Raw genomic sequence first — 13,282 nt, forward strand, 5'->3', positions numbered from 1 at the left:
GCTTTTCTGCGCTTGCTGATAAGCTACAAACAATACAATCTTATGAAGTACACAAATGACAAGAAGATCCAAGCCCGTAGCGAGGCGTCCCAAACGATGATGTACGATGATGTATGCTCACCGCATCCCTATGCAGCCGGGAAGCAATGACTATACAAGTAACATGGCGGTGGCACCACTTCCGGAATGCGCGCGCCTGCGCACTTTGCTTGTTGATATCGGTGTATGGGTGCACGATGCAAAATCTTCAGGAGTAAAGTGTAAAAATGCGGAATTGTCTTCTTCGCGCTAACAGTGATGCGCAGCGTACCCTGACGCTCTCGCGATGAGAGCTATGGCAAACGAAACTAGCACCCTCAAGAAAAAGAAAAGAAAACGCATAGATTCCAAGCCGATAAGTTTAGGCTCACCGATAGATAGTCGCAACCGTATAAATACCAATCAAACTATGAACATGAAAGGAAAAAAGTTTCGTACGCGTTCTTAATGTTGTGGTTGTTGTTGTCCTTCAACTTGCCTTTATTTGCTCTGAGATACGATACCATACGTGGGTGTGTCGCCCTGGTATGGAGACAGTGGCTGGAGCGGCGAGGCAAAAAATTCAGCAGACATCGAGTCTAGAACGACAATATGTAGTGATATTGGCCAAGTCGTCGAGCTAAAGTACAAACACAGAGGTAAAGAAAAAAGAAGGACGCGAGGGGCAAGGAGCGAAGCATCGCTGCGCATGATATGCAGCCAGTCGCAGCGAGGCAAGGGAGGCAGTCGATACCCGCGGCTCAATATGCGACAGCCTCGAGCTGCTGGAGCGGATCAATACCCACATCGCCCCCCTCTTTTCTTTCCATTTGGTGTCCCCTATCCTCCTCTCCTTCCATCCCCTACACATTTTTTTTTACTACAGTCTCTCGCAGGGACCGATAGCGCTTCGAGCCGAGACCACGCGCATCCCCGTCGACACGCTCATACGACCGCGGCAGTCTACTTCTGAATTCGACAACGTTTTTTTGGAATGTTGAGTAGTCTAGTCCAATATGAGGAACAGGTCGTTCAGAATTCAAGGGAGCCAAGATGGCGGCGTCTCCTTCGAGCCTGCTTGAAAGAGGTGTGCTGACACCTATGAGACGTGCCGAAGACTGGGAGAGGGGGCAGCTTCGCTTCAATAATCCTGTCTCACCGTACTTCATTGCGATTTTTTTATCTTTCAAACCGTGACGTAGTGAGACTTGATTTGCTTCACATATACGTAAATAAAAAACTACGTGCGTGTTTTTTTTTTTTTTTCGTTATTTAAGCACAATACATTTTTCCTGAAACGCTTTTTTTTTTTACACTGCGATAAGGAACGATGTGAGGAATATACATATATTCGTCGTGGATGCATACACATGTAATTGTCCATGTGGGCGAAACGTCCGTTAACATATTTGTAAACGGACGTTCCGGTAAAGGGTTTTCTTTGTGATCTAACACAACCGTAAACTTAGACGTCTTATATATTTAATAGTGCGTAAATATATGTCTGAATATTTATACATAAAATGACTGAATGTGAGTCATAATTTATAAGGTATTGTTCATAAGTTCATAATACTTCTGTACATCCGAACTCGAATGTTCTATTTTATTTCTGGGACCAACAATTAAAAACAAAAAGATGTTTTCGTTCGTTTTATTAATAAACAAAAGTATTCCAGCAAACGTTACAAACGCCTAATAAAATAAAAGAATAATAAAATAGTGTCAGCGCTACAGAGCTACATTTTAGGCTACTCCCCTAGTTACAGATGTGTATGTCTGTAACTAGGGGAGTTAATGTGTATGTCTGTAACTAGGGGAGTTTTGTGTGTGTTTTCTCTCCTTTGTTTATAATCAGAATTCCCGCTAGATGCCTTCCCGGCCTTGGATGCTATACTTCGTCTCACCCTACGATGGACTAAAGGCAAGAGCTACGGACCGCCAGATCCAATCACGAGCCACTTAGAAATTGTGCGGTATTTCGCTTCGATGCTCGTATCGCTGCCCGCGTCTCAGATCACTGATAAGGGGACGGGTGGACAGTGCTTCGAATCGAGGAGCACTGAGTGACTCAACAATATTACTTTGCAAAGGAAGCCACAAAATATAGGCTTTTTGCAGCGTCGAAGCTATAGAAATGATGCGGCGCTTTGGATTCGAGCATTATTCGTCCACCCCTAATCAATGTTAAGCGTGTTATTGTATAGCGTGGAACGTGATTGGACCTGGCGGCCCGTGGCTTTTAGTCCATCGTAGGATGAGACAAAGTATAGATATAAGCAAATAGTATGTGTCAATAAAAAAAATATACAGCTCCGCTTATTCCAAAATGTGCTTGCATATTTGGGTAGCTAGCCACGCTATTCGTCAAGTTCTTCATTCGCTCGTTATAAGCGCCCTCTGCGTGTACTCTATACACAAAGAAAAACCTTACGGCGTAGATACCTTTCTCACGTCGGCTAAGATCCCAGGACAACATAGTATTGTAAACGGTTCGACGTTCTACTGTATTCACAAAATTAATACATCAGAAAGACACGTTTTAATGCGTGGTTTTTCGTTCGGAATAATTTGCCAATGCAATTGTAATGTTAGTGCGGTCGCTGGTGGTAGTTGGCACCGAATTCAGTAGGCATTTTACAACAGCTAATTTGTTTCTTTTGTCTCCCGGTGCAGAGACCTCGTACAAGGCCGCATGGGGCTCACCGTCACCGACTCAAGCACAAGGTAAGCGTGCAACAGTTTCAACTTGTGACTGAGAACGACTTGTCTCTCTTTCTCTCTTCTAATTCCTCTTTCCCATTTTCTTGAAAACAAATTAAGAACGAGCGCAAGGCTTCCGTGAAAGCATACTCAATTCATAGCCATACTCGCAAATATGTGTTAAAAGGAACCATACGTGGTATATTCCCAGTTGCGGTTTGTCTTCGAAAACAAACTGTTGTTGTGTATTGACATCTTAAAATTTTTGATGTTACGACAACTGACTTCGCGTGTCTGAGGTTCGGTTATAGGGGTCCTCCTCATAAACCAAGAAGGAGAAATAAAAGTTGCAGCTGAATTCGAGATTGTGTGCGTGTCGTCCCCTTTCTATATCCCGGTCCTGGGTTTCAACGATATTGCTATTTTCGCTTGTTCCGTTGTTTCTTTTTTGTTTGTTTTTTGTCCGATTGTTGGCTCATGTTTCTCGGACATGTGTTTAGCTTCCCCACATGAGCGCAGGTTGAAATTCAGTAATTCCACCAGTCCCTTTTTAGAGAAACTGACTTTATTTAATTTCTATTTCAGCCGTTTTCCTATAAGGTTTTTAACTAACTTGTGAACCGGCATTGCACACTATACCCCCCCCCCCCCAAAAAAAAAAAAAAAAGAAAAGAAAAAAGAAGTAAACTTTTATTCTGACCACGTAGTCTATACTGACGCATAGCAAGAGTAATAAACAACGTTAGTAATGAAAAATAAAAGTTTATGAACAGACCGAGTTGTTCTTTCTCGCAACGCTCTGAAACAGCTCGAGTGAGTATGATACGCGCCAGTATGATACGCCTGAATCATACAGACGCGTATCATACAGAGTATGCGACGTGCGCGCACTATATCTTGTGAGACACTCGAAACAGCAATTATGTGCTTCATAAAGAAAGCGTGGGATCATCGTTACAGCTATTTAACGCTCACAAGCACTGAACATGTGCTGTTTAGATGCCATAAAATGAAGACATTCTCCTCATCAAAGCGCCCTGCTTGTTACTTCTAAAGAACAAAATATTAAACGTCTTGAGCTTCGGTGTTGACTATGACTTCTTCATTTTTACCCCTAGAGTGAGAACTATACAGTCACATCCAGATTGTGAGGCTTCTTACACAATGTAAAGCCGGGGTCCCACTGCCTTTACATCATACAAAAGACAGTCGGCATACAGATTCGAACGCGAGTCAGAGCGAGGTCCGTGCTTCGAATGCCGCATTGCAGTGAGTTCAACGTTCGAACTGTATTTTGTATGATGCATGGGCAGTGTGACACGGCTTAAGGCAACACTCGGTGTATTGAAAGGCTTAGGATACTAGCATCTGTGTCTCGTGAGATTCTTATTTGATGAATATGGTGAGCCACTTCCTCGGAAGCTAAGTGCACTATGGCACACTATGCAAATCACATTGCCTTTCAATGCTAGACAGACTGGCGCCTTCATGTAAACTTTGTGGAGTTGGCTGAAGACAGGGTATCAGTTTTACACCCTGGCCTTGACACTGACGCAGTCTGATGTCATCACCAGGTACGCGAGCGTTGCTTCACCGAGAACGAACGTCCAGCTGAAATAATCTCACTCGCCAGCGTCCTTTAAGGGCGCTGAATGGTGCGTTTACACTTGTGAATTCGCGGGCGGATTCTCGCCAGCGGCGAGCGAATTTCGGAGTCGAGTGGCGAAATTCGCCCGTTGCTGTTGGAAAGTCTGGATTAATCAGGTACCCATATCTAGATTTTCGGCCACTGACAAGTCGATTTTACCACCCGGCTCCAAAATCAGCTCGCCGCCAGCGCATATCCGCAAGCAAATCCGGAAGTGTAAACCCACCATAATAGAAGGATAAAGGAGATGACATTCTCAATTTAAGGTCTACAAACCACGGCGATGACTGCGCCGCATGGTTAGTGGTCACATGCAGTTTCGTGAACCAAAGTTGGAGAAGTTTACCCCCGTGAGTACTACGTACCTCAAAAAGATATCCCGCGCGCAGTCCGCCATCTTTTCATTTTATCTTACAGTCATCCGCGGCCAGTAATGCTGTCAATAGACCTTTTTGCTAAATTACATCAATCATCCAAAAGAATTCTGGGCACGTAAGTACACGCCATGCACGCGCTCGCCTTATGTGTGTTAAATATTTGAGGTAAACAACCAAAATGAACACATTGATGAACGCTCACGCAAAGTGTCATTTGTTTTGGACTTTTACTTTAGAACAGTCACTTCTGCAGAAGGCAGTACGCGCAGCGCGTGTACCTACACTCGTGCACGCTTTTTTGAGCTTGGGTAATTTAGCAAATAATTATCAGTAACCGTGGGTGAAAACGAGCAGTTTCAGCTGAATGTTTTTACACCGTCAGCTCCAAAGTGCTAACGCAGATGAGTATCTCAGCTGTTGTGGAATAACATATATAAAAGGAGATCCAGTTTATGTTTGTACTGAATGTGCGCTTCCTAATAATTACTATTCTACATTCATCGGAAAATACTCAAAAATTATTACTCGCTTTTTGGCACATTAATTGTACAGGCAAATATTACGAAGTCAAGGACAAGGCTTCGTTGAGTTTCAGATAATTCGACATCGCGGATCGTGTCAGCCGTTTATTATCTTTATATATTCCTAGTTATTGGTGTTTTGAATAACAGTATTACTGTTTCATACATTAGAAAATTAGTCAGAGAAATATCTGTACATGAGGGCTTATGGGATCCACGGATGCTAGTGTGGCCTTTTTTTGCATCTTATGTTGTGTTCTTAAGCCGGGGTCGCACTGCTTATAGACCATTTTCATGGCGAAAGCCACCAGGCGGTGCTCCATTCTTTCACGTCTTATAAAAAGAATGAACAAAGTCCACCTTAACACCGCTGCTTGAAGTGTCGATTAAACGTTTAACCACCAACTCTCTAGGTGAACACCAAAAGAACAAAGAAGATTGAGATCTGTTAAATGTTTCGAGTATTCTTGTAAACCAACTTGCCTCCCTCAAGATGTAATATTGTACAGCCGAAATCCCTCGTTAAATCTCCAACTTTGTTGTCTGTGTAGCATTTATGCTTTCTAGCACTGCTGACATAAGCAAGCTCCACAGTTTTGCAAAGACGGAACGACCGGTAGTCGCTTGGGACGGAAGTGATAGCTCATGTTTCTTAACAGTAAAAGGGCCTACACAGCCTATGCATCATACAAAGACAGTCTGCATGCAGATTCGAACGCGAGTCACTGCAAGGTCACTGCTTCGAATACCGCATGGCAATGAGTTCAAGGAGAAACTCGGCACGCGGCGTTCGAACCATGGATATTGCGGTGACTCGGGTTTGCAAAGTGTCTTTTGCATGATATTATGAGCAGTGTGAACCCGGCTTTAACGCGCAACACTTTTCGCGACATTTCTATATGGAGTATTCACTGGCGGCCATAGATGTGTGCGCGACTGCTGAGCGCCTGCTCATGGCGAGCTTGCACAGTTCTTTTGCAACGTGCATTCCACACCATCAAGATTGCCGGTCTTAGCAACCTGTAAATGTAAGTTCGTTCTGAGCATGCGCTCTAAACTTCACCCACAAATATGGCGTCCAGTGAATACTCCTTATTAAAGAAGTTTTGTGTTCGTCGTGGCATATTCTAAACATCTTTACACGATGCCATAAAGGTACCATAGTGAAGTGTTTTGGGGCGAGGTGGTTTTTTTTTTTTTTTCCAAATTTATTTGTCTTGGCAAACATAGGGGTGTAATATTTGGGCACACGATTCAGGTCCGTAGAAGATATATTTGGTTTGAAGAAAAGAAACGTTTGTGTGTCAGCGTGGCGAAACTCAAAACACTGAAGCGTGACACGATTTTATTTTATTAACTCAATGCAAAAATCGCAAAAGCGAGTTTTTTTTTTAATTACACAAAATATTTTTGGTCTCTGATATTAACATGACAATACGCCACCTTTCATAAACTTCGTGCTTATTCCGGCCGATTGTATGCAAAGAGCATCGAGCTTGAGTGCATGTGTTAAGTCAACGCCATGAAACTTTGGTCGTATTCACCTTTTTACGGTTTACGAACATGAACCGCTGCTTGCATCCCAAGCGACTTCGGGTAGCTTCGTCTTTGCAAGCCTGTCGAGTTTGATTATGTGACCAGTGCAAGGAAGCATAAATGCTGCACGGACAGTAAAGTTGGAGATTTAGTGAGAGCATTTGGCTGCACGATTTAACGACTCGGAGGAGACAACTTGGTTTACAAGAATATTCGAAACTTTTGAACAGATCTCGCGCTCCTTGGTTTTTTTTCTTTTTTTTTTGCGTTTGTTTGGAGAAGTGGTGGTCAAATGTTTTATTGACGCTTCAAGCAGCGGTGTTGAGGTGGGCTTTGTTCTTTTTTTTTTTTGTGAACCGGAAGGTCCCTGGGATGTCAAAGAGGGAAACGCCGCCTGGTGGCGCTTGCAAAGAAAAGGATCTATAGGGCATGTTCAGTGTTCACTGGTGGCCATAGCCTTGTGCGCGACTGCTGAGCGCGTGCTGACGACGAGCTTCCACAGTTCTTTTGAAACGTGCATTCCACACCATCAAAATGGCCAACCTTAGCAGCCTATTAATGTGAGCTCGTTCTGAGCTCGCCCTCTAAACTGCGCGATCGATTATGGCTCTATACTTCGTTCTAGCTTCGAGCATGCATGTTCAAAGCCCCGAACTTTGAACATGCATGCCGAGCACGCGCTCTCGAGCAGTGTAAGCTTCTATCAAGGCAACACATTCGCGCTTGTAGCTTCGGCTTCTCTCGCACTCATGGTAAAACGGAGTGTAGCGCACACTCAGTGGAATAAAATAGAAAACACCACAACGTATATAATGATGTGGACGGGACGTTACATCCTTTACTCGGTGTACGGGACATCGGCCTTGTTGAACTATATGGGTAAACTAAAACAACATTATGTCTGTGCAATGTCTGTGCGGGCACCCTCCGATGATTCGCTGGTTCTTACGGCATTTAGTTTTTTCAATAGACTGATTTTTTTTTTTCAACAAGTTTCGTTACGCCGCCACTGCCGCAATGCATGGAGGGAACCTTTTGTCTTTCTGCCTGTGGGACAACCTCGCTGGAGCTCCGGGCGTGCAGAACGCGAGACGGCACGAGCCGTCTCTTGCACTGCCCCCTGCCTTCTGTGAAGTATGTTTTGGAGGCGTCACGCATGCGGGAAACACATAGCGGGATCCGTCTACTAAACTTCCGTACGACGAATCCGGTGAAAAAGAAAATCTTTCTATATTCATGACGTTAGGTGTTAATTACCTTACAAGCAAAAATTAAACAAAGAAATTGTTCTCCGTTATTTGTTAAAAAAAAGGAGTAAAATATACTGACAATTGCGAGAAAAAAAATAGCGCCCACGTTACACTTATACTAAATTGTGGGTTTTCTTCCTGATTATTTTTTTTTTGGTCTAAAATACCTCAAGACAGCATTACCGTAATGAGTACAAGAGTCGCAAGAACGGCTTAAGACAGCATTACCGTAATGATACATAAACATGAGCAATCTGGTGACTATTCATAATAATAAAATGATGACACCAAGGAACACGGAAAAAATACGAAACATAAACAGCGTTTTTATTATTGCACAGCCGGCTTGGCCTCGTTGATGACAACCATTTGCGCACTACTCTTTAGACCTCTATGGTTAGTGCCCCTCTAAGTTTATATTTCACGAAATACAAAACAAAAATGTAAGAAGCCAAATTGATTGAACACCTCTTGTAAGAAAAAAAAAAAAAAACTTGGTCCTGCACTTTGGCGACGCCTAGCTGCGTTAAGTAATAAACGTTGCGTTCACAATAGACCGATCCACCAAGCGCTGGGCGCCAATTGCGTGACGCCGCCATAACTTTAGTTAACAGTGCACGAGAGGGCTCGTGCCGTCTCGTCCTCTGCACGCGCTAAGCTCCAGCGAGGTTGTCGCACGTGCAGAAAGACTAAAGTTCCCTCCATGCATCGCGGCCGCGGCAACGTAGCGAAGCTGACTGGAGAGATCGGTCTTTTGAGGTACACGTCCATAGCTAGTCTCAAACGCACGTGAACAGCACTTCTCCCGAGACGCCGATTGAGCTGGTGAAATAAGGTTGGCACCGCGGTAGCCGTTGCATTGTTCATAAGTAGAGCAATCAGTGTTACTTCCAGCAGAATTTATCCAGTCTTCTATTTTCAAAAAGGGCAAAGGACTATAAAAAAAAGAAAGAAAAGAGAAAAGCTGAGAAATGAGGAAAACAGCCATCTGTTATGTTTGCACTTCTTGCTTGCGATTGGTTCTTCGGGTTGCTGATTGGCTAATGCGCCAATCCCACTGGCTGCGGGGCGATCATTAAATGCTCGGGACCTGCCCCGCCCTGCGTCTCTTTAGCTCCCGGTGACTTTGGTTCGCAAATATAAGCTTTAATAGATTAATGAGCGAATTACATAACACACGATCCCACGGTCTGGCCAATCCGAGGTGGTGTGTCTTTAGGTATAGTCGGTAGATTGCCGCATTCCGTACGCGTCTGCGTGGAGCTAAAATCGGCCTATTGTCGTTGTTTCCTTTCGACCCTTGGGCAGATCCTTTCGCGCGCCATCAAACTGGCGGCGCGACTATGACAAAGAGACGATGGCCGAAATCTGTCCCGCCACTCTGCGCCCCAAGTGTCGCTGCGGTCGCCATGCCACCTCTCCAGCACCTTCGACAATGTAGAAACAACGACGTTTCCTCTTTGTACAAATAGAACCGGGGCCACGGGGTGGCGACCCCTCGCACCCTGCTTCTTCTTTTCTTTCTTTCTCTTTCCATCGATGTCAGCCGCCCTCTCCCACCCCGCCGTCCTTTCGCTCCAGCGGCAAGGCCTTCCACCGCACTCATTGACTTTCATGAGCCGGCGATGGCTGCATTGCATCGCTTGCTTGCTTGCTTGCGGAGGGTACATGCATTTCAACGCTCGCGAACAAATCGCTGTCACCACCCCGGACGTGTCCTATTCTATTTATTGCCCTCTTTCGCTTTCGCTATCCTTTGTACGTTTCTGTTTGCATTTTCGGTTTATATAAATACTTCTTTCGTTCTTCGGGTCGAGTAAATAGAACCATACGATAGCGTGGAGGCTCCCGAAAAGAAAAAAAGTACACCGACAACTTTGCGATTACGGCCACATATGACTGTACTGGCGTCAAAGCGCGCAGAATGTTTGCAAGCTCATTGCCGTGCGGGGGCTCGCAACAGACATTCCGCCGTTCACGTTTATTTTAGGTTTAAATGTAGTAATCGGTTAATAGCACCTCTACGGGTAAACCTGCTGAGTGAGTGTAGCCGCTTTTAAAGGGATTGCAATCGCTTGAAGCGGGGGATGATGCTTCGGACACATAGTCCCGAGCACTATGACTACCAGTTACCATCCATGAAGCCTAGATGTTTAGGACGTTATATATTAAACGACACCCTGAATTCAACCAGAGTATGTCCATAACACATTTAGAAAAGGGCTTTGCAATTCACTATTATGCTATTGATATACTCAACCTAGATGCTACGGCCATTGATTCGACACTGGAGAGAGTAACCACCCAAAACTTTGAAAGCCGACACTCCAGCTCCTTCTCATTCAATTCTGCCTTGTTCAGTCGGTGTAAATGCATACAACTCTGGTTGAACATCGTATCACTCTTTAAAAAAAAAAAAAAGTAACTTGAACATTGCTTTTTTTGTGCGTGTGTTTAATTATGCGATCAAAAAACAAATAAAATAAAACCAAAAAAGTGAAAATTATAAAAAGATTAGAACAGTTTGAATTATTGAACACAACGCCCCACTGAACACATAAGCTGTTAAGAAAGGTCCAACCCATCGTCTCATTTAAGAGTTTCCCACCTTATTCTCTTCACCACTCTCGCTAATGTTTTACTTGGCTTCCTCCTGAAAACTGTGCGAAACACTTTTGCTCGGCGGACTACTTCAATAAACGAACCAAACTGATATTGGCAGGCATCGACAACACCTCGTAAAGGACTTGATTTCCGACTCTTTCCTCGTGGTCTGAGTGCATTGAGGTTCCCCTTTTTTTTTTAATGTTTGTTAGTCAAGTTTGAGAACACAGGGCAGTACAAAACTTTCGAAGCTAGAGCACCGAAAACCGTTCTTATCGCTCTCGAGCTTAATGACTTCCAAACCAGGCGGCACGCACTGGGCACTTCCGTCGGGTGCCGTTCGCAATCAAGACGATAATTAAGACGTCGGAACTTAATTGCGCCTTCTTCGGAGAGAAAGCTTCCATCAGCGCGCCCTTTCAATAATGGTCATTTCTTTGATCAATTAAGACGGCCGACTCGTCGCAATGGCAGCATGAAAACATCATAAGCAATAAAAGGAGTCAAGCACCGGCAGTTATATCGTTCGCTAAGTAATTACACTGCGTCTACATTTTCCTTCGGTTTTATCTAGACTCTCTGACATTTTTTTTTTTTTTTTTTTGTGAATGCTGCGGGCAGAAATTAGTCAGACGATTGAAAGAGGCCACATAAATGCTCCGAATCAAATGAACAAGCTTCGAAGACGCTCCGAACATGTTCACAAATTGCAGTGGGAGTGCAATTTCCGTATCAAGTTTAATCCACGCAAGTTATACCAGACTAATTCTGTATTTAAGCAATCCCTAATTAGTAATTACAGGAGCCTTTAGAATAGCGCGTACGCTACATATAACGCTTGCGTAGTCTGAACGCCTTATTATAACGAATGTTTCACAAAGACACCGTCGTTGTAAATGAAGATGTCGGCAGTCACCGTAACCTCACTGTAATCAGAATATGCATTCACCTTGTAGTCACCCGTTCAAATAATTTCAAATAATCGCTAAGACTAAAAAGATATAATGATGTTGTGACGAACTCTGTTATTCGTTTTGATCAAAGAGCACCGAACGCATAAAAAGACGAGTCAAACACCGTGGGTGTTTCCGAAACTTTTTAATAATTTTTTCGAGCCCAGCACGAGCCACTTCTTACCAATGTCTTCTGCAGCTCTTCACAGGTGTAATTGAAGTTTACTGTTCTGCACAAGAAGGATAAGTTCAGCAAAACTGTTATAGCGTCTATTTCCCATCTCGCAAACTGCACACACAAGTCTTGGGGAATGGGCACCCCCCTTCCATTCCAATTCCATTCCAATTCCATTCCGGGGAATTAGAACTTTCAACAATTCCCTTCCTTTAATTCCTCACGTGAAAAAAAAGGGTAACTGGCAGCCACACTGTGTTACTGGGAAAAAGCAGCATAAAGCTGCTTACGATATCGAACTCGGAGACGACTGCAAAAGTATGCAAAAGCTTCCTCAAATCATTTGTTTTACTAAGCCGAAGGGTCGCACAAAACGCTTCGTGGCACTTGGGGTCACAGCAGACATCGATCGCGCTATCAAGCGTAAAAGGCTCGCGAGTCGCAAGAGAGACGAAAAATTAATACCACCCATTTTTTTTGCAAACGGAGCGTATACTTACAACAGATTCATGGTTAGAGTGTTGTTTGTTTGATAAGACCTTAAAAATGTCTAGTTCGTGCGTGTCGCAAGAAGAAGCTACCTTGCACTTTGCTTCGAATACCTGCGTAACAGCGCCGCTAGCGCACTGTTAGAAGCAAGGCCGAGTACAACTGCCCCAAATCTCCAAGCACTTCGGCAAAAACAAAAAACTGCTGACAAAGTGCAATCGGTATACAGCGCCGCCAGCACAAGGGAGTGTAGCAGTATATTATAGAACCTGCCTCAGAACGTAAACGAAAATTTGTGTTAAAAGCAGGGAGTCGAACTGGTCATTATTCCGGTTCAAGTTTAGTAGCATCTAGTTTTGTTCCGGTTTGGTTCGGGTTCAGTGATGATCTTGAAATAACGGTTCGGTTTCCAGTTACATCGAGCGCGAAGAAGTTTAAACCGGTTAAAAAAAAAAAACAAGAGGAAAGCTCGAAGTTCCCAGTTTCTTAAGAAGAAAGGGATACTTAAACACTGTGTCATCTGTAGTAAACAAACATTAGGTCATCAGAAGTTGTGCTGCGGAAACGAGGACAACAAAACAATTACATGCTTAATTTCGTTTTCTGAAGTTCAAATTTTAACGCGAACACAGTTCAATGAAAATTACGTAGTTATAAAGGCGATTGGAAACCCAGTGCCGAAGTACAGTACTCACATGTGAAGTCAATCAGCCAGGACGCACAGTGACATCGAGACGGTAGCACGCACCGTACTCGGAAACTACCCACACACAAAAACAAATTGTTCCTCAGTTGTTGGGAAAGCTGGAGTTTAATCTGGCCAGAATGTGGCGACAATGTTACCCACTGTAGGTGAAAATTTATCCAGGTGAGTATGACTACTAGCGTGGGGTCTTTAACATATATCACGCAGTACTGACACACGACAGTGGGCCGGTAAGATGCTCATACAGATCGAGACGGCAAATTAAACCCCACCGCACGCCCGAACGACTTGCTGGAACGACT

General features: G+C 44.0%; 1 protein-coding gene across 1 annotated transcript in view; it reads left to right on the forward strand.

Moving 5' to 3' along the window:
• The window catches only part of LOC8051851 (DNA-binding protein D-ETS-3), a 149,450-nt gene that overhangs the window by 99,915 nt on the left and 36,253 nt on the right, over positions 1 to 13,282 (forward strand). Inside the window, exon 5 of the mRNA XM_042287106.1 lies at positions 2,695 to 2,745. Coding sequence (XP_042143040.1) covers positions 2,695 to 2,745 — 51 coding nt within the window. The remainder of the gene's footprint in view (positions 1 to 2,694; positions 2,746 to 13,282) is intronic.

Source organism: Ixodes scapularis, unplaced genomic scaffold, assembly GCF_016920785.2.
Source record: "Ixodes scapularis isolate PalLabHiFi unplaced genomic scaffold, ASM1692078v2 PGA_scaffold9__187_contigs__length_104089568, whole genome shotgun sequence".
NCBI lineage: Eukaryota > Metazoa > Arthropoda > Arachnida > Ixodida > Ixodidae > Ixodes > Ixodes scapularis.